General features: G+C 43.0%; 2 protein-coding genes across 2 annotated transcripts in view; both read left to right on the forward strand.

The window, feature by feature from the left end:
* Positions 1–1,336: 1,336 nt before the first annotated feature.
* TUBB4A (tubulin beta 4A class IVa) lies at positions 1,337–12,533 on the forward strand. The gene is made up of 4 exons (XM_007423890.4): positions 1,337–1,521; positions 8,582–8,690; positions 9,255–9,365; positions 10,790–12,533. Exons 1-4 carry the CDS (start codon positions 1,465–1,467, stop codon positions 11,845–11,847), a joined length of 1,335 nt encoding a protein of 444 aa, XP_007423952.2. The 5' UTR covers positions 1,337–1,464; the 3' UTR covers positions 11,848–12,533.
* A 10,964-nt stretch (positions 12,534–23,497) lies between these two features.
* DENND1C (DENN domain containing 1C) overlaps positions 23,498–24,675 on the forward strand; it is a 39,339-nt gene continuing 38,161 nt past the window's right edge. The window contains exon 1 of the mRNA XM_025163891.2: positions 23,498–23,857. Coding sequence (XP_025019659.1) covers positions 23,841–23,857 — 17 coding nt within the window. The 5' untranslated portion in view covers positions 23,498–23,840. The remainder of the gene's footprint in view (positions 23,858–24,675) is intronic.

Raw genomic sequence — 24,675 nt, forward strand, 5'->3', positions numbered from 1 at the left:
AGGGCCACCCAAAACTACAAACCTTAGGGAGTGAAATCAGTCTGAATGGTCATGTTCCCCAATTTCTGTACTTGGAAATGACCTATCCCTAGAGTCTATCTTGTGAAGTGAGACCACCTCAATGCATTAGCCTTTAAGATATCACTGCATCAAAGTGCTGGTTTAAAACATCCTGTTTCAAATGTTATTGAAAAATAAACCTGAGTGTCAGCCACATATTGAGGTTGTCTCACTTCCCAAATTCCTGCTAGCTTTGCAAAGATGTTAAACAGCATCATGGACAAAATGTTGTAGACTTGAAAGCATAGGTGCCAGGGTTCAGAGACACAGTCAAACAATGTAATTCTCTGTAACTCTCCTTGTAAATAAAAGTAAAACCACCATCCCAAATGCATAAGGCAATCTAAAATATTGTTATCAGCAGTATCAAAAGCTGCTGAAAAGTCTAGCAGACTCAGGGGGTTTAGAGTCCTCTTGTCCCTCTTCTCCAGAAAGTTAACCAATAGAGTAACCTAACTTGACTGGACTGAATTCAGACTAAACTGAGTCAAGATAATCAGGGACCTCCAAGATTTGGGATGCACCTATTTTGTTTGCTAACATTGTGTAGTATATACCAGTCTTTCAAACTATGCCCAAAATGGTTTACTGCAACTTGGACATATAAATATCTAAATCCAAGGAAGGCTTTTTCAGAAGTGGATATAATACTGATTTTTTTAAGGCTGCTGACACTCAAGTGACAAATATATCAACCTTTGGATCCAGGTAGATTATCTCTCACAGCTAGGACAAATAAATCACAAATAAATAACCAAGGGAAAATGTGCAGAAAGAACATTAGTACATCAGATAAGCACCTTCTCCATGTCCTCAAAAACTGAACTAGATCCCACCTTCAAAGCTAAATGTCTACTTCAGCTAAGCTTTCGCTGATATTGTAGCAAGAGAAGTCCCTTGCTTTTCATCCCCTCCGAAGCTGTCTCATCCTCAGATCCGAAGTAAATACCCCACTGCAGGAGCAGCAGTTAACACACGCTGGCAAGTAGAAAAGGCGCATCACAAAGTACATCTCTCCATTCACCCCGACCAGAACGGGTGAGATTGTCTTCGGAGGCGCCCCAAAGGCTTCGGGTATTTCTCATCTAGGAGCGCAGAGAAAAGGGCCTGAACGTCGACGGACCAGGCGGCTCTCGGTTGCCGAAATGGTCTCGGCTCGCGGAGAGGCGCGCCAGATGCACGCATAGCGCGCTGCCGCCTGGCAGAGAGACGAGAGAGGGTGGTGGCAATGGCATTGCCAGTCAACTGCAGCCCATGCGCAGTCGCTGAAACAGCAGCCCTTTCCTTCCCGGCGGGGCCCCATTTAAGGCGCATTACCGGAACGAGCTGAAGCCGGAGAGACGTGGAGTCGTCAAGTCGAAAGTAGAGCCTACACGCAGCTGAACGCTTGACCGTCGGCAAACCATGAGGGAGATCGTGCACCTGCAGGCCGGCCAGTGCGGCAACCAGATCGGGGCCAAGGTGAGAGACGCGGGCTGGAGGGACTCTTCCCTTCCCCGGGAAGTGTCTCGGCTCTCGGGCAGGAGGCGATCGGAGAGACAAAGGAGGGGAACGGTGCTACCGTGTCCTCCAGGAGCTTAACAGTACCATTTCGCTCGGGTTCGAGGCGGGTGGGGGGCATCAAGGGCAATGCGATTGAGATTCGCTGGCGGCGTGGGGGGAGGCCGAGCGGGGAATTCCGCTGCTCTGATCTCTCTCTTCCCGTCCTGCTCCTCGGGATTGCCTGTCCGTAATGGCTCCCTACCGGAACGCGCCTGGAGTGTAGGATGGGGAGATTGGGAATGGCGAGAAAGCGCGGTGTGGCAGAGAAGAGAAGACTGCTTTGGGCGCTTAGAGCCTTTGGAGAAGCCCTCTTTTCTTTGTGCCGCATTTTCTAGCCGGGGACCTGTGGCGGGAGTGGGCGGACCTCTCTGCAATGCGGCCGCCAACATGGCTTCCGCCATCCTCTCTCGTCTGAAGAAATCTCAGCAAAGGCGGCGGAGGCCACGCGAGCGCCCGTCTCCCTCGTTTCTGCCGGGCGCGAACTGGTCCTCACGTGGTGTTTGGCTGAGGATCAGGCACGAGACGCGTTCCCGCAGTCTGCCGGGAGGCGCCCGGGCCCCGAGCCTTCGATGCCGACCCGGTCAGTCAGGTGTTCTCCCGACCGACTTCGTCGCGCTTAGATTCTTGTAATCTCTGTAATGTAACTGAGTTTGTGCAAAGCTAAGTGCAGTAAGAAGTTGTTCTGCAGTAGGGTAGACTCTGTCCTTTGATGTATAAAGCAGACTGTGAAGAAGGCCTCCCAGCAGTCTTCCCCAACCTGGTCCCCTCCACATATGTTGAGCTGTACCTGGCTAAAGAAGGAGAATTATAACCCAGCAGCGCATGTGTAGGCCATGCACCAGCCTTGCATTACTGGGCATCTTACAAGACAGAGTTGTTGTTCATTTAAACTTGAGACGTTTCCTCCTTTAGCACACAGTGCTTACAGCACGTCTGAGCGCCGTGCACTTCTTTTAGGATGATTCTTAGATTGCGTCCTGCCTTCCAGAAGCACCCTCAGAACTACTTAAATTACTTCTGTCTTTGGATCACTTCCCATAGCCTGGCTGCCCTTGATATCTTAACCACAGCTCTCACAAATAGCACTGGATTGGAATATCTTCTCTTAGGGTTAGGGTTAGGGTAGTCCACCAGGTACCCTCTAGAACCACATGTCCCAGCCAATATAGCTAATGGCGTGGAATGGAGGGAAGCCCTCAAAGGCATCTGCTATCTACTATTCCTCTTTGCCTTAGAATGCCATACAGGTAGTCCTCATTTAGCAACCACAATTGGGACTGGCAACTGGGTCATTAAGCGAAGTGGCTGCTAAGTGAAACTGCAGCTATGCTTATGATCTTACTTCAGTTTTCCTTTGCTTTACAGACCTGCAGAGGTCATAAATGCGAGGACTGGTCATAAAGTTACAATCGTAACTGCAAATGGTCACTAAATGAGGCAGTCACTATAAACAAGGACAACCTGTAGTTGTACCTTGACCTTAATACTGTTGGAAAGGATGCAGCAGGATCCAATATGTTATCTGGATCAGTTTTCCCCAACCTTCAGTATTTAAGATGACAACTCCTATTCATTCTGCTTGGCCACCATGGGACTTATGTTCCAACATCTGGAATTTGTAAGTGGATCTGGTCTTTCACCAAAACCTAAGCATTTCTAGAAAGCTGTAGCCAGCTCTCCACTGTCTTAGAAAGTTGTGCTTCCTTTCTGTTAATTTGTATCCACAAACTGCTGGCTTAACCAGCCTGCCCTGAGAAAAGAGGAAGTTGATCAGAAATGTACCACACCTTTTCCTCCTGCCCCACCTTTATTAGCAAGATAACCCTTCCCATTAAGATTTATGGATATCTGAGGAAAGTGAACCTTGTTCTTTCTCCTCCCTCCCATTACTGACACAGGGACTGGATTGTTACTAAACCAGTCCTCTAGGAGATCACTTAACAGTTCTGTTGAGGCCTAACTATCACAGAGCAGGTAAAACTGGGCTGTTCCACCTCAGACTGCACCAAAGGGAGCTCACCAAGTGTAATTGGTGTGTGTTTCCTCCTCCTTGTAGAAACCTAAATACTGGGGAGAGAGCTGTTGCTTCCTGGGTGCCTATTAGCTACGTAAATGAGTTTTCCCTTGTGTGAGCCTTCTCCTGCAGTCTGAAGTAAGATTGCCCATGAGTCACCATTGCTCAGCTCATTTTACTTTTTGAAAGCTCAGCAAGCTGTCTCTCGGGATGGATCAGTCTATGAATAACCTTGAGCTTAAAGAAAGAGATATGTACCAGCTGGGCTATTTTTTTCAGAAGGCATCCTTGTTTTTCTGACAAATGGCGACCATGCCTGGTATCCCTGCTCACCGCATGTGGTTGATGCATCTGTTTGACAACTATCCTGCTGCAAGGCCCCTCAGAGATAATGCTGTGGTTCCTCTAAACAATGCGAGCAGCTCTTCTCCCTGTTCCTCTCTTAAAGTGATACTAACCTGTAGCTACATTTTGTGAGGTTCCAAAATTTTTCTTTAAAAAAACAGCAGCCCACTCCCTTCACACAGAGGCCCATGGACACTTTTCAGTGTGCTTTCTTGCAGATAGAAGATTTGTCCCCACTGTTCATGTAGTGGCACGGGGTGTATGCCAGGGCATTCCAGTTCGCAGAACCAAGCTGGTGTCAATAGAAGCTTCAGCCTTTAGAGCAGGGTTTCTCAACCTTGGCAACTTTAAGATATGTGGACTTAAATTCCCAGAATTCCCCAGCCAGCCATGCTGGCTGGGGAATTCTGGGAGTTGAAGTCCACACATCTTAAAGTTGCCAAGGTTGAGAAACCCTGCTTTAGAGTAATGAGATCTGGCATGCTCTCCATGTGCAAAGGCAGCATCTGAACTCACCACCTGAAATTTAAACTACCTGGGCATACTTTTGCCACCACAATAAAAAGGGCTGCATCTCTTTGCCCTGGATGTGACCACTGTTGAATCTGGCCTGCAAGCTGTGAAATAGAACTGTCTGTTGTTGGTCAAAATGAACAATCTCTCTTAATGTTAAGGCTCTGCCACCTATATAACCTTGTTATCAGCTATGGAGGCCTCTCTTGGCAACCAGGAGAGTTCCTCTTCCTAATTTGGGGGGAGAAATGAGAACAAAGAATGGCAGCACATTGTCAGCCTGAAGGGCAGTGGGGTGCTGGAGAAGGAAGACTTCTGTCTGAATGGGACAGTGTCCTTGCTGCTAAACCTTTCCTAGGAGATTGCTGAGGCCTGTCATTTGCTTATGTGCTGGATTTATGACTGCAGTGTTTCCTTCTCCGTATTGCACTGGCAGCCTTCTCTGAGATGTGCATGTAGAGAGGGAAGTGAAGGGATATGGCGGCTTCTGCATCTCCCTTGTCTTCTCCCTCAGCAAATTCTTGCTTCCTCCCCTTCCTCCCCGCCTGCTTTTCCTGGCAATTGGTATAAATAGACTCTGCCAGTCATGCTGCAGCAGAATGTGAGAGAGGCAAGAATGACCCAGTGATTCCATTTTGAAGCTGGATTGCAGGAGGCACCAAGTGGTGAGGACCAGCTGTACAGGCTGCCTTGCCTGCAGGCCAAGAAGTAGGCCAGACAAAAGGGAGAGCTCCCCTAATTCTGTGCTTTGAGGGGAAGTGGGAATGTTTAAATGGAAGGCTTCCTGCGGATAAGTAGACTGTACTGGCCAACATGAGAACCCACAGTAGAATAGATTTCTGGAAACAAAAATGAGCCCACGTTCTGCTCCTGTTTTTAGCAGTACTAAGTTAACATCGTTTAGTATTACAAGCAGGTTTATGTTCTTGAGAAACCTTGTTTTGCACAGTTGAAATAAGCAATATTCTGAATTCCTCTGTTTAAGGTGGGGTCACAGCAACCTTAAAGCAGATTGTTTTAAATCTTCCTAGGATAGAGGCTACGATAGAACTGAGTTCTAAAACAAGAACTTGAAATAAGAACTCAGTCTTTTAAGCACTGTGTAAAAGCAACATTCATTACTCTGGCTGGGAGACAAGATTCCCAGCTAATATGCCAAAAATGGGAAAGTATTAGCACTTATAAGGTTAGACATTTTAAGAGTTCCCTTTTGTCTGGCTGCCAATGGTGAAAGGAAGTTTCCCTATATTCCTGTTTAAGTTGGCTGAGTTCATATTTTCTGCTAAGTCACGATATGGTTTGTTTGGCTTTTGATTAGTGTGGTGAGTGAGCTCAGCATTGTGGTTTGTAAATTATGGCTTTGTGTGTGAAGCCACCACGAGTAAAAAAAAGTAGTTTGGTTGTGTTCCACTTGTTGGCTTCCTTGAGCACCTGGCCAACCCATCTGGCTCGGTATACTATGACACCAGATGCTGGACCGGCAGACCTTCATTCCGATCCATCAGTTTTGCTTATGGATCACCTAGTTCAGTATTGAGTATTGCCAACCATTTGGTCAGTGGCTCTCTAGGACTACAGAAAGAGACATACCCACCCTGCCTCAAGACATCAAGGACGAAATATGGAGCCTTCTGTCTGCAAAGTATCATATGCCTTACCGCTGAGTGGTGGCTCTTCCTTAAGCTTAAGGGGGGAAAAGAAATGTTTCCTTTCTCTTCCCATGCAAAAGGTGGCTAAAGCAAGGCTTTGCAAAATGCCATCAGAAGGCAAGTTTTCCTTCCCTTCTCAAGTGCTATTGGTCAGTAAGAAGCAAAGTATTTATGATACCTGCAAGGAAACTACATCTATAAAGCATTTGTATCCAATAGTACAAACACTTATAAACATAGAACATCCGTGACTATAATGGGGAGAGGTGGAAAGAGAAACCTGTTGTAGAAAAAAAGTGATTCACTATAATATGAGCCAAAACAATTGGAGACCCAAAACAAATTACTTTATCGAAGTACCCTAAACCAGTGACCACTGGCCCCGAATACAGATTTGCAAAGGATTAGATGGGAAAAAATGCATTATGAATCATGAAAAATTAATTACATTTGCAGAGGCAGGAAAAGCCCCGAACTATATGTCAGCAATAAAGTAATCACCCAAATCCAAACTTTGAGACTAGCACCACAGACTTGTTTTGCCCCTGATTTACATTTCTTCATTATTATAAGCATTATAAAATGACCTCTTTTTATACTACTGTACTCTTTACACATTTCTTTGTATTATTATTGGGCTTCTGTTCCCTCAAAGAAAATTACAATTGCCAAAAGATACCTGGGGTCCTAATAGCTTCCTTGTTTTTTTACATAGTTACATTTCTACTGCTAGCACAGAAATACGATTTTAAACCAAAAATCAATTCTTAATTAGAAAACTAAAAATCTCCCTTTACAGATATCTTTTCAACTTCAGTTTTCAAACACCACAAAGCTAATCTTTAACTTACAGTTGATTTCCTAGGGTTGGTTCAAACAGGTAGATACTTTAATTGGGTTTTATATTCTTGATTAAGCTATACTTAACACATAGTTAAGGGTACCCTGTTGCAGTCTTCTTCTCTGATATGAAAATAAGTTCCTTGAGTGTACTGTACATTCCATTCTTGCAATCATCCACTAGGATTTCTCCCAGGAAAGAGGAGAGTCAAGTTGATGCACAGATCCTGCAAGTAGGTGGGGCTCATCCTTGGAGTCTATAGATAGACAGTGAACCCACTTTGAAAAATTGGAGGCTGTGTTGGAGAAACCGTTTTTGAGATTATAGAAAGTATTGTATTAGGCCCACTGATGCACAAAACATGTGATCATTTCCAGCTGCAGTGATCAGGTAATGGACCAGTGAGATGCCAGTTAAATATATATTTATATGCCAGTATAATAAGCCAGATATATGCCAGATATATCATTTATATGCCAGATATATCATTTATATGCCAGATATATATATATCTGATATATATATATATATATATATATATATATATATATATATATATATATATATATATATATATATATATAATTTATATGCCAGATATATCATTTATATCACCATTTATATGCCAGATATATGCCAGTTAAATAAGTTAAGAGTGGACACTTTTTTGATAAGGAGAAAAGGTTTGTTTCTCCCTACACAGGATGGGCTTCAGAAAAATCCTGGAACATTTTGAATCTGTGGTGACAGACCCAATCCTATCATGAAAACACAGTAAAGCTTCTGATAGTTGGTGTAGAAACTGCAGCAGAGAGCAGCAGATGCTTAAGGGATGAAGGGCAGGCAGGGTCCTGCACACAGTTGTCTTCTGAAACCTTGTTGTGACTGTCTGAGGCATCCTTCCCATTGTACTTTGATAAGACTGTCCTTGACTGTTCAGAGGAGTTGGGGTGGGCTGAGTTTCTTATTGCACCAAGTGTAGTATGGCCTGGAGTGTGTTTCTTTTAGATTACCTACCAGATCCTTGCAAAAATTGTACCCTGAAGGTAGAAAGTTTGAAAGCTAGGGTACTAAATCAGATGGCAGTATGGAACCGAATACTGTCTATTTCTCAAGTCCCTTTGGAAGTCAGAGTGACAGATAAGAGCTTGTTGAGTGAAGAGGAATTGATACCTTTGCCTTGCCAGTTCTTGAGATAATTGATAGCAGATACAGCACATGCCATTCAGCTGGCAAGGAGATCTGAAGTAGGGGGCAGTGCTGCATCTAGTCTGCACCCCTTGGTCATATTGCTCTCCTGTGCAACAGGTGCCTACTGACAAATGCCATCAGCTGTAAAGAAATGTATCTGCCTGCTTTGTAAGGCTGCACTAATGGAAAAAGGCTTTGTGATTCTGGCATCTGTAGTGGAAAACCCAGATGGTACCCTCCCTGCCAACGGGGCTCAGTCCACTTTTCAAGCCCCTTAGGATGAATCGATGATAAGGTCCCACCGCACTCTCACATAAAAGCTTATCCAAGTGTGCAGTAGGACCTTATCATTAAAGTGGGCCCAATCTGGTTTTCAGAAGGATTTGGTTCTGTCACTAACATTTTGTCCTTTTCCCCAAACTACAGTTCTGGGAAGTCATCAGCGATGAACATGGCATAGACCCCACTGGCACCTACCATGGAGATAGCGACTTACAATTGGAAAGGATCAACGTCTACTACAATGAGGCCTCAGGTTAGGTTCTATACATTTCAGAGCTCCAGAGACATCTCTCTTTGCCTGCTCCATTCTGTTCAAGATTAGCTCCTTTCTGCCTCACCTCTATCTCCATCCCCAGCATTACCTCATATCTGATATATTCTTTTTTAAATGGAAAAAAAATAAATTAACAGTTCCTTTTTGGTTCCTAAGTGAAACATGCCATTTGCTGAGCAGACGTACAATGTGGAGGTACAAGGAGTGGTGTTTCTGCCGTGCTTTACCCAACTTGTTTATTGCTTTATAAACTGCAGTTTCAGTTTTTGTCCAGGATATAGTCTATAACTCACTGTCATGCAATTCACTGTCAGCTCTGTCCTTTTTATGAATTCAACCATTTTCCTCTCCCTAACTTTAAATCTGTCAGTATCCTTGCTTAGCCCCTGATCACAGAATGCTCATATTGCAGTGCTACCACAATTAAACAGCCATAACTCTGAAAGCAGATCTTAATCAGACATAGCATGTTAGATTAAATGTGTTGGAATGTTTGTGGTTGCCACCAAGTGATTCTTAACCAAAGTTATTTTTTCTATCTAGGAGGCAAATACGTGCCTAGAGCTGTCTTGGTTGACTTGGAACCTGGAACCATGGATTCTGTAAGATCTGGACCTTTTGGACAGATATTCAGGCCTGATAACTTTGTCTTTGGTAAGGAACAATGTTGAGCTTCTATGCAATTACTGTCCAATCAAGTTAGACTAGAAATTTTGCATGTTGCAACTATCTCCTTTAACATGTTTCTTCACGCTCTTTTTTGTTTTAATTAGTTATTAATTTACAATTAATTACAAATCGGAAATAATATTTATAACAAATAGAACTACAAATCCAACATCCGTTGTTTAGAAATAAATCATTTCATTGTTACTGAACCAGATTTGCTTGACCTGCTGTTGAAAAAGACCCAATTCAAGAGTTGTCAGAGAACATGATATATATTGTTACCACTATTTCAAAGATGTGTATGAGTTACTTAGTGCTATTTTTTTTCCAGTGTTGAATAACAATTCTCTTTAGGCCGTGTCCGTAAGTCTTGACTGATATGAGGGTAGATTCCACACACACTGGGGTTACAACGTAATAACATCTATTGTTGTTAGTATGTTTCTACAATCCGGTGAAGTTCAAACTCAAATGGAACAAAAGTAGGACAGGCCAAGATCACAGAAATATTTCTGTATGAAGTTCCTAAGGTATTTAAACGTTGGCATGCTAAATAAACTCTAGCTCAAGTAAGCAAAGTGAAATACAGTTGCTATTAACTGATGGTGTAGTTATGGTGTCAGACTTGAACTAGGCTCTTGCACAACTAATAGCCCTTGGAGTTATTAGGATGCCATTTGCAGGTTGTTTCAGACCATTATGTAGATTTTTTTATGCACTGACCTGATCTGTATGTAGATGTTCAAAGTATTTTTTTTTTTTTTTTTGCTTTTCTTCTGCTTTTGCTTGGGGTAAAGAGGAGGAAGAACATTGAGATCTTGAGTGCATTTCTAGTAAATGCTAAACTGTATGTTGCTGTGGCCCAGCAGCAGCATTAATTATGCAAAAGCAACTCTTAATTTAAACCATTCTGTGTATCAGGTGTGCCTGGAGAAAGAAGCTAAAATAACACAGCAACACCTTCCAATTATTGCTATGCTAGTTTGCATTCTGCACACGTCGCAAAAGATTACACCATATCTAGAATTTGAATTGATTTGACAATGGAGGAGTATAAGTACTGTTCCATAATGTAGAAAGCATTTTTGGTGCAGTAGGACTGAGGTCGGCAACAATGTTTGTGGATACCTTCTTTGATGCCCACCAAGCTCCTGTCCCATCTGATTTTAGAGGTTAGATGCTTGGGCTTGAGTTCATTACATTAGCACTCTAGTACTTTTCTCATCTGGAGATTATTTGATTCTTCTGGTAACTCTAGCAGCTGAAGAAGTTTGTCTTGAGAAAAAAGTGCATGAGAGCAAGTGAAAATATCGTTTGTGGGCAAGCATTCATTGAACTCGTCGTTGCAAATGGCAAACAATGAACCAAATATCTTTATCCTCTCCCCCCCCCCCATTTCTGCTGCTCAGGTCAAAGCGGTGCTGGGAACAACTGGGCCAAGGGCCACTATACAGAAGGAGCTGAGTTGGTCGATTCTGTCCTAGATGTGGTAAGAAAGGAAGCTGAGAGCTGTGACTGTCTCCAGGGTTTTCAGCTTACCCACTCTCTAGGTGGGGGCACTGGATCAGGGATGGGCACCCTGCTGATCAGCAAGATTCGTGAGGAATATCCAGACCGCATCATGAACACCTTCAGCGTGGTGCCATCACCCAAGGTTTCAGACACAGTAGTGGAGCCTTACAATGCTACCCTCTCAGTACACCAACTGGTGGAGAACACAGATGAGACCTACTGCATTGACAATGAAGCTCTTTATGACATCTGTTTCCGTACCCTCAAGCTAACAACTCCCACTTATGGAGACCTTAATCACTTGGTCTCTGCTACCATGAGTGGTGTAACAACCTGCCTCCGCTTTCCTGGCCAACTCAATGCTGATCTTCGCAAGTTGGCTGTGAACATGGTTCCCTTTCCTCGCCTCCATTTCTTCATGCCTGGCTTTGCCCCTCTGACCAGTCGTGGCAGCCAACAGTACCGGGCTTTGACTGTGCCAGAGCTAACACAACAGATGTTTGATGCCAAGAACATGATGGCAGCCTGTGATCCCCGTCATGGGCGTTACCTGACAGTAGCAGCTGTCTTCCGAGGCAGGATGTCCATGAAGGAAGTGGATGAGCAGATGCTGAATGTTCAGAATAAGAACAGCAGCTACTTTGTGGAATGGATCCCCAACAATGTCAAGACAGCCGTGTGCGATATCCCACCCCGTGGCCTTAAAATGGCAGCCACTTTCATTGGCAACAGCACAGCTATCCAGGAGCTCTTCAAGCGCATCTCAGAGCAATTCACAGCCATGTTCCGTCGCAAGGCGTTTCTCCACTGGTATACGGGTGAGGGCATGGATGAGATGGAGTTTACAGAGGCTGAGAGCAACATGAATGACCTGGTCTCAGAATACCAGCAGTATCAGGATGCTACTGCTGAAGAAGGAGAATTTGAAGAGGAGGCAGAGGAGGAAGTTGCATGAAGATCTCTCTCCTCTCCTCTCCTCTCCTCTATTCTATTCTACTCTCCTCTATTCTATTCTACTCTACTCTACTCTCTCTTCCTGCCCATTACTACTACTCTTTATTCCAACCAGTCTTCTGAACCATACTGGACCATATTGCCTGCACTGGCATAGACTTGGAACATTCTAAGCCAGCCTAAAGGAGTTAAGAGTGGTATCATTTAAGGCCTGCCTGCCTATCTCATTCTGCAAGGTGGAATAATACATATAGGATTACTGTGTTGGTGTGGGGAAGAAGAACAGGCTTCTCAGTTGTATTCAGGAATGGTAGCCAATGGTAATGTTTCTAGCTAAAAGCACTACCAACCTATTTTCTCATCTTATCCTCTCTTTCTTCCCCCCACTTTCTTTTCCCTCTGCCCAATATCTCATGCACTTCCCTTTGTGATGTCTGTCTTGAGTGTTCTGTATGGTCATGTGAGCTTTTGTTTCCAAAGATGAGTACGCACTAACTCGCAATTTGCATTTGTTTTTGGTTTCTTCATCCATGTTGGGCTTAAAGGAAAGATTAATGGAACCAGGGGGGTTGAGGGAGGATGGGGCACTGTCCTTTAGCATGAAACATAGTCCCCCCCTTTGAGTGTGTTTGCTATCAAAGAATTGTATGTCTCCACAATAAACTACTGAATAATAATTCAGGCTAATGTTGGTTTCAGAAATTGTTTTGTTAAATCTGCCTTTAAATGCATGATTTGCTCACTGTGTCTATTAATGTATTGCATTTATATATCATTTTGGAGTTCGAGATGGCATACATGATGATCTCCTCTAATTTTTATCCCCACAACAACCCTTGTAAGAGCATTCTCGGAGTCTAGGGAAGAAAAAGGTTTTCAAAACATAGCAGTCAAGGATTTGATGGGCATTTCAGCTTTATCTCTTATAGAAGTTCAGTCTGTGAGGGAGTCTGTGAGAAAGGATGGAACAGCTCACAGGGTATTCACTAATAAATGAAGGCTGGAGTATACTTATATAGTTTCCAAGATTCTGTAACCTAACCTATTTTCCTGGCACTAAACCTGATTAATGAGACTGTGCAAACCTACCTTCCTTGGTCATGTGCTGCTATTAGGGGCTTAACAACACTGCGAGGTGGGCTGAACTAAGGTCAGTTGACCCAAATTTATCCAGGGAGTTCCATGATTGTGTTGGAACTTGAACTTGGGTCTCCCCAGTCCTTGTCCAACCCCATAACCACTATGCTATGCTGCTTTTCCGAATGGAAAGGCAGTATGACCCTCAGAACTGGGAAAGGCATAATTGATTCTCTCTTTGCTTTACTCTGAAGATTTAACCTGATTGATTGATTGATTGATGATGTGCCATCAAGTTGCTTTTGACTCCTAGCGACCACATAGATCTTCTCCATGACAGCCTATCTCTGACCTGTTCTTTCAAATCTCCCAACACTGCACTCATTGATGTCTATGCTTCAAATCTGGGACTACTATTACGAGGGAAGGGGGATGTAAGTTACGGGGCATGCGCGAGATAAGCTTGGAAGGCAGATTAAAGTCAGTTGAGCGGAGCAGCCTGTAAGTACTGTTGATGATAAAATCTGATTAGACTTCACAGACGTTTTTGGGGCTATGAAAGTCCCGCAGCAGATGCAAGGTGGGGCAAGTAGCAGAATGCAAGTAGCAGAATGCAAAGCAAGCAGGCTTGGGTAGTGGAACAGGTCTTCCCTGCATGGTGTGACTGCCTGATTAACAGTGCAACTCCTTTGGGGTAATTACACTGAGAGTTCCCTGCAGCACTTTCTCTTTACTGCTTTCAACTCCAGAATCCAATGGAGCCAGTAACTGAGAAATTACTGCTTGGTTTGGATCAGTGCAACCTGGATAATGCCATTAGTTAACATGAGATGCAAACTTTGGCTTCCTTAGAGTCTTGGCTTCTCTTAGTTTTTGCCTTCCCAAAATATTTAGATATGTGCAAGTAATGCCTACTATGGTCAGTGTGGTATAGAGGTTAAGGTGCTGGACTAGACGGGGAGACCCAGCTTGAAGTCCACCCTGAGCAATGAAAGTTCCCTTGGTGACTCTGGACCAGTTGCTCTCTTTCACCTCAGTTTACTTCACAGGATAATTGCTAGGATAAAAAAGAAAAAAACCCTGTGCAAATCACCTTGAGCTTGGGGAAGAAATTTGAGATATAAATAATATAAATAAGCAGGGACTTCCAAAAAAGGTAGAGATGTTGGGTAGGAGCATTTCCCCCCACTCATCTCCTTTTTCCCTGAGGGCAAAGTTGCAATATCTACCAAATTGATAGTCTATTTCCCTTTCATGATGGCCTCGGTCAAACGCCTCCAGGTGCTAAATAGCACCTCAATACACTTTGACTGACACTCATTGTGATGGAATGTCATTTGCAAAATTTGCCCCTTCTGATTTTCAGTGGCAAATGGCTGGGTTTACACCGAGTCTCAAGGCAGTCACACAGCTCTGTTTAAGCATTGTAAGGCGTGCCTGTAAGCATGGAAGGGATGTGTACCCACTAACCCAGCAGCTTGGATCCTTGAGTTTGTTATCCCCCGTTAATCTGAAGCCATGCAAAAGTTACCAGTTTTATATTAAAGATAAAAGAGGATGGGAGTTACTTTACATTTCTTGCAAAATGTCATTGCTCCCAGCTATTGCATTATTACCTTCTTATTTACCATTAAAAACTATATAAAACATAAAGTATGATGTTACTATGCAAAGGCACTTTGTATCCTTTACCCATTGCATAATAACGCTGGGAGGTAGTTGGTAGCCAACAGGGAAAGTAAGACCAAAAGGCAGTGTTATTCTGTCAAGGCTGCTGCTGGATGCTCCAATAAGAGACTATTGCTTTTGGCATGAAAATGTCAGATTTGCAACATACTACGGATAGTTGAAATGGCCTTACGCTAAGGAGCCACTTGACCATCTAGCTAACTCAAGATGGCATACTCTGGCAGCAGCACTCCGAAGTTAGCGATCCTTCAGCAGTGCTCTCCTGCCTGCAGAGGAGAAATCTGTGGTCTTCAGTACGCAAAGCATTGTACCATCTGAGTACAATACAGAGTATGCTTGTACTGGCCTGCCTTTGATGTCCTAGAAGCATTAGTGCCTGTGCATTAAACCAGCTAATATGTTTCTCTGGGCATTTCTCCATAATTTTCTTTAACTCTTGCTTGCTTTTCCCATCTAACTGAAGTGGGAGGCACATTTGGGATAACTCTAACCCTTAATTCTTCTAACCCTTAATTCTGATTGGATTATTCTTCTTGAATGTGCTTCATTTTCCTCCACGTTACTGGTTAGCTGCCCTTCATTCCTCCTAATAGGGTAATGTTGCATTTGATGAAAAAGCTACAGAAAAAAAGAAAATCTGGGCGATGTGAGTTTTCTGGGCTATATGATAGTCCTCTCTTGTCACCTCCAAGACTTGGGAGAAGTGTTAATTCTACTGGGGGTTGGAGGATCGTCAAGATCTGTCTTAGAAGGGTGGGTATCATTAATATGCCATCACAGGGAGAAATTTAGCAGAAATGTTTCACTAGTGACTGCTACCAAGAAAAGACTAGTTTGGCAACATTTTTCGAGGCCCTTCAACTAGGCCTCCACAGCGTTGCATCAGGATTGCGGTATTTTTCTCAAAACATCTCCCAACCTCAATCCTCTTTGCTCTTGCTTTGGTGAAATCTGGTGTCAGCTGTCCCACTACAAAGAGGCGGCCTTCACTACCCCATGGCCTTTCAGGCCTCACAATGTGCCTCTCTGTATGGGTTGGAAAGAAGTGTGTGACTGGGCACCACCTGTGCTATTCTTTGGATTTTTTGTTTACGTTCCTCATGTGGCATTGACTCCTATCTGAATGGCAGGAGCCAGAATGAGAAACAGACAAGGCAAGCATAGTATTTTGTTTCCCAGGTCAGAAAAATCCAAATACCACCTGAACAATATTGATGGGAGAAGCAGCCGGGAGCGGGGGGCAGTTATCTTGCCACGGACCCACGGGGGCCCATTTAGTACCATAGGTCCCAAAGGCTGAAGGCATTCTTGTGACATTAGTGAGGTGCACAGCCAAACTAAGCTGAACATAGGAGATAGTGATTCACCCATCCTTTGCCTGACAGACCTCAACAGCTATTACAGCCCACTGTCTTTTATTATAGATTTCCTATTCAGTGACCTGTCTGTTTCCATAATGGTGCTTTCGGATTCTCCATCAGCCATCCTATTCAACAGGCAATGCAATACTTCAGCATGGTTCACTTAAACTAACACAAATATTAAGGCCTTTTCCCCTTCTTGGGGACTTCTCATATTGTCCATAACTCGAGAGAAACAGCTGGGCTTTTCCCCCAGTGAAAGGCATTCAGATCAAGAGCACCCACTCCCATTTTTAGGTATTTGGGTATTGGTGATAATATAACCAAGTGCCAAGATATTTTGACAATCGGGCTGATGCTAGACATCTGACGCTGAAGGGGTATAATGGTGCCCAAGATATTGGGGGGGGGCACCTGTATGTAGATGTGTGTGCAAGGGGAGGGTATAGTGGGCTGTGAGAATAACCTGGGGAGACCAGAGGAAGAGCCGCAGCCTAGACAGCAAGAGACATCTGAACCCAAAGGAGGAATGGAGGTGGAGAAAGCATCTCAGAAGGGACCCTTGCTAGCTTTCTGGAAAGTGAAAGGCAAGATGGGAGCGATGCGCTTTCGGTCTTGCAAGATTCTGTTACTTAACCTTACAATAAAGGTAGCGAGTGTTAGTTCTCATGGTTTTGGTTTCCTGTCTGGACTACCTCGAAGGGCTGACATGGAGGATGAATGTGCAGCAGTTCAAACATAACTTGAGGCAGCCTGTGTTTAACCGATAATAAAGTTCACCTTTTACAAAAGATGTCTTGCACTTGCCAATTATCCCAGAACTCTTGCATTCCTTACGGGGACTGCTGAAAAGGGGGAAGCAGATCAACATCCCCTCCTGAGCCCCTGGATTATTGCCCGGACGAGACGTGACCGTTGACTAATGCAGGCTGACAATTCTGGGAAGGGGCAAGGAATTTGGTCTCCATGGGGCAAATCTTCCATTTGTAGGGCAGCAGCCCTGAGCTCAAAGCAAATTGATTGGTGTTGCTGTGTTGTAGCTAAAAAGGAGTTTTTCTTTGCCCCAATATTTTTTTTCCTAATCCTCATGGCCATGGAAAAAGACATGTATTTGACAAATATTAAAAATTTGATAAATATTAATTAATCAAAACGACATGAGCTTGCCAGATGGACTGCGGTATTTCCAAGTACTACTTTTAAGATTGAAAAGTGACTAATCTCGCAGCTGACATAATCTTCAATAATCCTATTGCCAAGACCATAAGTATGTGTCTATAAATCTTAGCACTGTAGAAATGCTGAATCAGAAGTTATTTTTACATTCAGAAGCCTTCATCCACTTATAACAAATGTCTTCCTTAAATCACCTTTGTTAAATCAGCCTATACTTACCTTATTTAAGCATTGTGCTTTGCTCGCAGGCCTTATTTCCTCCTTAATACAGAAATTATCCATCTGTAATTTAAAAGAAAAACTTTCAGCATGATTAGGTGGGGCGAATTCATATTGTGCACTCAGTAGCTTCACCCTGATTACAATGCACCTTAAGGCAATTTGGGTTTGAATAAAGAGCACAGTTTCCTGTCTGGCTATGGATGTTAACTAAGTCAGCACTATTCAGTTAATGTACTGCTATTGCTATTAGAAAGTTCCTGAGGTCTAATTCAGTTGCCACTGTCTATATTTCTTGCATATAATTTCTTTCTGAGTCACTATTTCCAGCTCCTGGCCATGTGTTCATATGAACCTGCTAACTGAAGATGACACCTCATGCACCTCCTAAAGTCAATAATGGCTCACAAAAGCTTACGCCGGTACGTTTCTTTAAGGCCACGTATCTCTTTATTTGTTCCGGCTGCAGAGTCCCTTGCTCAATTCTTCCTGGTGCTTACAGCACACCCAAAGTATAAATCTGCTAGAGAAGGAGGTTCCTGATTCAGTGCTCTGTTGATTGAATGGCTTTTTTTTTTTCTGGCCAGGCTGTTACTGAGATAGTAAAATAAAAATTCCAGTACACTTGGATGCAAGATAAAGATACAAGCTGATTTCAAAAAATTCCCATCTCTCAAAAATTCTGTCCCTGTAATGGTACTGATCTTGAAACAGTGGGTCACATTTTGTTGATTTGTGAATTTTATAAGAGTCTTTGGCAGGAAGTTATCTGGCCTGTTTTAAAATCCAAACCAGGAAGAGATACTTCTGAATAGGAAAAAAATTTACTTGCAGATGAAAATCCTAAAATTATAGCCAGATTTGTAACTATGGCTATAAAAACAAGGTTTTAGGAACAAATCAATGAGTTGGAGTTTTAAGTGTATTATTTAATATTTAATAAATATCTTATTTGTTTATCTAATGCCAAGTTTAGATTATATTTGTAACTGGCTTTTGGACCTTTTGGCCATAATTAAAACAGAGATTGAGATTGAGATGCAAGTTAGACATTCAGGTGATGATACTACCCCGTTTTTAAAAACTCCTGGAAATAAAAAACTAACTTGCCAGCAGTAAAACTAGGGAAGAACTCTTTTCCTGGTCCTGCAAATTTGGTGAACAGAAATAATTTTTCTGCCAGAGAATGACATAGGTTTATCAGCTCAGGAGTGGTTAGTTGGCCTCTAGCATACATCTTATTCCAGGTTTCATCAAATGCAACCCAAAGCCTGATGGCTGAGCAATTACTTCATAGGGCGCCTAGGATTTTGTCCTGACATCCAGCTAGAGCTCTGTAACTTGGCCTTTCTTCTGGAGCACGAGCTATAGCTCCCACCTCCAGAATGCATCCGCCTGATGCTCTTCAAAAACCCCGCTGCAGACTCTCATTTCCATTGCAGTGAAAAGAAAAAGACAAATTGCAAAGGCATTTTGCTACTAATTTTGGAGGTATCGCCTGTGCTATCCCATCCATTCTCCTTGTGCCATGAGCCAATTTCTCAGAAAGGCTGCATAAACAGAAATTTATTCTGTTACTTAGATAAAAGAAAAATAATACTGAACAGCTAATCCCAGACAGTCTGCAAATCTACAAGTACCTCAGTCTGCAGTAACGGCCACAAGAGATTTAAGAGTACAAATCTCATTCTAGATCTGTTAAACATTTCGCTCAGACCCTATGAACAAGCTCAGAGAACCCCAAAGACTCCACAGTTCAACCCTGAGCTACACATATTCACCTCTATTGGTACTCTGTCTCCAAATTCAAAGCTTTTTTCTCCTCCAGTCTCAGAAGCTACGCCCTGCAGGTACCTGCCCCAGAGAATGTCTCATTCGGTAATTAACACCCACTTTGGAAGTCTCAGTCCATTGCCTGTGAGAGCAACAACCAAAGAGGACCAACAGGTGAAATGAGAAGAGGTTCAGGATGAATATTAGGAGGAACTTCCTGTGGGTAATAGCTTCAAGCAATGAAACAGTCTCCACGGAAAAGTAGAGGTCCTGGTTGTTGAATATTTTCAGCTGGGAGTTGGATGGCTGGCTGTCAGGGATGTTAAGAGAATTCCTGCACTGAGCGGGGGGTTGAACTAGAACTATTTATCTCAATAAAGTCCTTTTCAACTGATGTTCTAAGATTTTGTGAAAAGGACTTAACAATGTTTACCCAACAGTCCTTTCACTATCTTGTCTTGGGGCAACAATAAAAAACCTCGACACCAATGGTGTGTTGGCCACGGGGTGACCAACTGTTTGGGACACGTTTTTACCCAGTGCAAGAGAGGGCCAAATTACGCACAGAGCAGAGGGAAGGCTTTCACACTTTATTTCTGTACAGAAGCAAAGAGACGCACTCGGGACCAAAATCCAAATCGAGCGTGCAAAGGGGCGTTGTCCAAAGGTTTTTATACATTTCACTAAGCAGGCAACATTCATCACAATTCTTATTGGCTGAAACAAATCCACAGGTGTATTATATCACGCACGTGCATACAACTATGTACCCCATAATAAATCATGAGCGGGGCTCATTAGCATCTCATGTTTACTCCTAGGGGTGTGTTGTTTTTTTACTATTATAATGAGGCAAAGGGTACTATAGTTCAACTTTTAACTAGTCACGTATCTAATCAAACCAGGACAAGCAGGAGCGACACAGGAAATTCCTAATACACAAACACAGACGGCTACCAATACACAAACAGCCCACAGGGGGATGAAGTGCTGTTACACTCCATTAAAAACCAAAGGAAAAGCTGAACTGGATCAATGAGAAATAGAGGAGGGAGTAAGTTTGGGGTTCCCATGCCCTTTTGTCTCTCCTGAGGAACTGGTTTGACTATCCCTGTCACACACTTGCCTTGGGTGCCATGTTCACCATGCAGCCTAAACGCCTGAATAAGCCCTCTTGTACTGGGATGAGGGGGAGGTCCTCCTCTTCCTTGGCTCTTAAATTAGAAGCATATAACGTAATATAAGGGCGTCATCGTCTCCCCCTCACTGTTCCATCTGCAACAGGAAGGAGCCAGCTTTGCAAACACTTTTTCAAAAGTCAAGTCATGCTTACCCCCCGTCTTTCTCTTCCTATCTCCTCCCTTTCCGAGAGGCCTCAACTTTGCACGCAGTGCGTCTGCAGTGCATCTAGACTTTCAAAAGCTAAAAGGAAAGGGGGTGGGGAGTGAGAATGTTAGTGCCTGACAAGCATGTGATAAAGTGGGGGACAGGAATGGAGAGCACACCAGGATAGAGAATTGGGAGAGTAAAACCAGAAGAGTGGCATCTTATTTGGAGCCCCCTCAGCTCTGACATTCCAGTTGGGGGGGGACAGAAGGAATGCCCTCCCTTGGCATGAGATGAGTTCCCTCCCTTATGATGACTCATTGTCTAATTTAGGGCTACCATATCTGAGCTGCAAAACTTTGGACAACCACTCCAAACCTTTGGTTTATTTATTTAGACACTGTAATCAGTCAACTCCCAATACTTCCTTCCTTCCTTCCTTCCTTCCTTCCTTCCTTCCTTCCTTCCTTCCTTCCTTCCTTCCTTCCTTCCTTCCTTCCTTTTATTGACAGACCCCTGTAATTAATCAGTCAACTCAGATGTACAATCCACTAAAAGCAGATATATAATAAAACCGGAATTAAAGCACTTATTTGTACAAACAGCAAGCAAACCTAACAATCAAAATATAACCCTGGCATCATCCCCAACTAATAGCACCACAGTTAAGTCTCCAAAGTCTTAACTTTGGAAGAGAAGAGCAAGCTACTTCTGTGTGAAGAAGAAGGTCCCAAAGATATCTAGGAGCCAAGCCACAAGCCACACAGGGTTTTGAATTATTCCTACAAATCCACTGGAAGTCAGTGCATCTCCAGCAACATAAACTGGATTTTTGCAGCCCAGTTTTGTTAGTCCTACCCTAGTCTAGTTGTGTGATCTTTCTAGGGCAAAATCCTGCTGACATGGCTATTTGTAGTCAAGAGGTTCTTAGCTCCTGCCTTTGTGGTCAGGAAATTGCATATTGGCTTAGCACAATATTTCTCAGTCTCAGCAACATTAAGCTGTGTGGACTTCAACTCCCACACACTGGCTGGGGAATTCAGCTAAGACTGAGCAACACTGGCTTAGAGGAAGACATAACAGAAATGCTGATTAACATTCCACTGGACACAAAATTGGGTAGTGACAGACTCTTAGTCATTTGGTGTTAGAAGAAGCCTAACATACAATATGATCTTGATAGCTTAAAAAATGGGGTGAAGACAACCATTAAAAAGTTTGAAAGATATAAATGCTAAACACTTTATTAAGGAAAAGAATCAAGCACTTAGATACAAGCCAGGAAATATCTGACCTGGCAATAGTGTATCTGAGAAGAACCTTGCAGTTGGGGTAGATCAGATTGACTATGTGTTAGCACTATAAAGTTGCTGCAAAAAAGACAAAATTTGAATTGCTTCCACAGAATTGTAACTTCCAAATCCATCAAAGTTATAGGTCCTCTTTGTTCTGCGCTGGTTGCACCCCACCTTGTGTCTTGTTCTGGTCATAACACATTAAGAAGGATTCAAATTAACTGAAATGGGATCAAAGATGATGATGGATTGGGCATGTTTAAAATCAAGAAGAGAAGATTAAAGGAGGATAAGATAGTGTTTTTCAGTATTTGAAGGCGTTTCATATGAAGATGACCAAGTTGTGTTCTCTTTTTATCATCGTTTTACCATTTACCATTGTTATATTGTAAACTGCCCAGAGAGCTTTGGCAATTGGGTGATTTTAATTTTTTAATAAATACATAATAAATACATTCTCAAGAGCAGGACATAAAATAATGGCTTTAAGTTACAGGAAGGCAAATTCCAAAGGAATGCTAGGGAAAAAATTCTAATGGTCTTAGCAACTGAGCAGTGAAACTAATTACTGAGGGAGAAGTTGGGCTTCCCTTTGCTAAATATTTTCAGGAAGAGTCTCTACAACCATCTGTTCGGTACCTTTCAGTTGGATTCCTGCAGGAAATTGGACTCAAATGTCCCCTTCTACTTCTGATTCTATGAATATTTCTACTTTTCAGACCCTCTTTACTACAGCCAGCCTCAGAACCTTGGAAACAAGGAGCCAAAAAAAAAAAAAAAATCACTTACCTGTCCCAGCTGCTTTTACTCCCAGTCATGTAAGAGAAATAAAATAATCTGTTTGCACAAACGTGCACATAACTGTGGGCATATATACACACCTCATCCACGTCCTTCATTCATGTTGTATGCATCTGTTTGTCCATGTGGCAAAAAAAACCCCAAGGGACGGGAAGCTTGAGAAATGCATCAAGAAATGCATCAAGCATCTTTCCGATTGAAAAATACCAACCAACCCAGAAACTGAGAAGTGGGGTGAGGCAAGCATTCCTGCAAATGAGGAAACACGTTGCCAACAAGTTCAGCCGAGCCATGGCATTGCAAAAAAGGCACCAGGTTTGCTCCGGTTTCAAATAAATTGCAGTGGAGCCACCAAACAAACAAACAAACAAAAAGCCTACAAGAAACTGTGCTATCATATGGATATAAAGATGGTTCTGAACTGCTTGCAGAGTCCAGCGTGGAAGTACCTCACGATTGCCACCTCCTCATCTAGATTTCTTGCAGGTCTTCACGTGCCAGTTGAGGTGGCTGTGGCTATTCTGCCAATCTACAAGAAATTCTCCCAGTGGCAATCCTACTGAAGCCATCATCCTCTGAAAGCCTCTATAAATTGATACCAGACCAAATACCAGACCAAATTCATGAAGAAATGTTGCCCTGTCCACTGGTCTGCTGGGGCTGGATAACCAAGTATTCCACTTTTACAGCATTGTCCATTTCTCAAGTTTAATAGCATTTGGATACATCCCACATTTTATTGCGGTTTCTTTTCAGATACACAGATTGAAGCTTCCTTCTCCTTTGTTGCCTCTACTGAAATCCCTCTGTCTTTTCTTCTGTCTTTCTCACATGCGTGCACGCACACATTAAAAAAAAAACCCCACTCTGCCTCCACAGAAGCCATCAGCTATTAAAGACAATTGCACCTATTTAACTGTACAAAAGTCTTGAAAGAAGATAATTTTGCTTATTAAGAAGTTTGCTTGGCCTTCAAAATCTGTTGTGATCTTAGCTGAAGGACAAGAAAGCAACAATACCCACCAACACAGCAGAAAGGGACCAAACTAAGAGTCACCATACCCCAGCTGAAGCTTTTCAATCTGCAGTGAGCTAAGGCCGTCACAGGGTACAAACTTCCTGTAACAAAAAGCCGCAAGAGGAAATACTGCTTTTTGAAACGTACCAAACTGAGCTCTGGAACAATTTCTAGTTTTCAGGGGTTCAATCTGGATGAGAAGGAAGATTGTTCATTTGGTGCTTCCGTGAGATGACAGTGATGGAATGAGCCAAGGACGATGGGGTCTCGGATCAAGTAAGACCTTGGGACAGGTTCAAGAAGGGGGGGAGGGGTGGGGTTGGCCTATCATAACAGTCCATTCCCTTTAATTATACTTCAGCTTTAGTTTTGTAGTACAGAAAGTCAGTCGAGATCTCTGATCTCCTGACATGTTGGGAAATATTGTTCCTCCAAATGTCACAGGAGATCTATGTCAGCAAGATCCTTTGCAATACAGTAGCGTATGAGATGAAACAACCCTTCCACTCTTGCCTTGTTTTGCTGGCACCTCTGAAAATATTGTTACCCCAACCTACGTCTTACAGAGGTTCTTGCTGAGTCAGCCAGGTGACCAAGGAAGGCTGAAGAGGCATTAAAGTTGAATGAGATGGTACACAGCTGGCCACCAGAAGCTCTTAGCTTGTAAACAGTTTGGCTCATGATGTAATAGGATTCTTGAAGACATGAAACTGATTTTAAGAACCCAGTAATGGGGATAGGTGGTATTTCAGAAGGGAGATTACCAGTTAAACTGCTTTTCTGCCCTGCTACCTAATTACAATAAAACCACATCCTGGGAACACATTTTTTTCTACTCTCTCCCCATGACCCCTTCTCCCCATATTTTGTCCCATGAGTGAAAGAGAATTAAATACCTTTAGCTATTCTGGTGTTAAAATGTCTTCTGTTCTGGCCTGGATTGTCTTCACAAAAATTGGGCTATAAATTCCTTTTCTCTGGTTCTTATACTTCTTTGCCTTATGGGACTATACAGGAAATGGGGCAAAACAGGGTAGAAAGAAATGATGTAAGCCTCCCTCATCGTTGTGATGCCAGGCCCAGTTGGGCCACCA

This window comes from Python bivittatus, unplaced genomic scaffold (genome assembly GCF_059951505.1).
Source record: "Python bivittatus isolate LINGU-HERP-01145 unplaced genomic scaffold, Pbiv_v1 ctg000220_np1212, whole genome shotgun sequence".
In the NCBI taxonomy this organism is placed as follows: Eukaryota; Metazoa; Chordata; class Lepidosauria; order Squamata; family Pythonidae; genus Python; species Python bivittatus.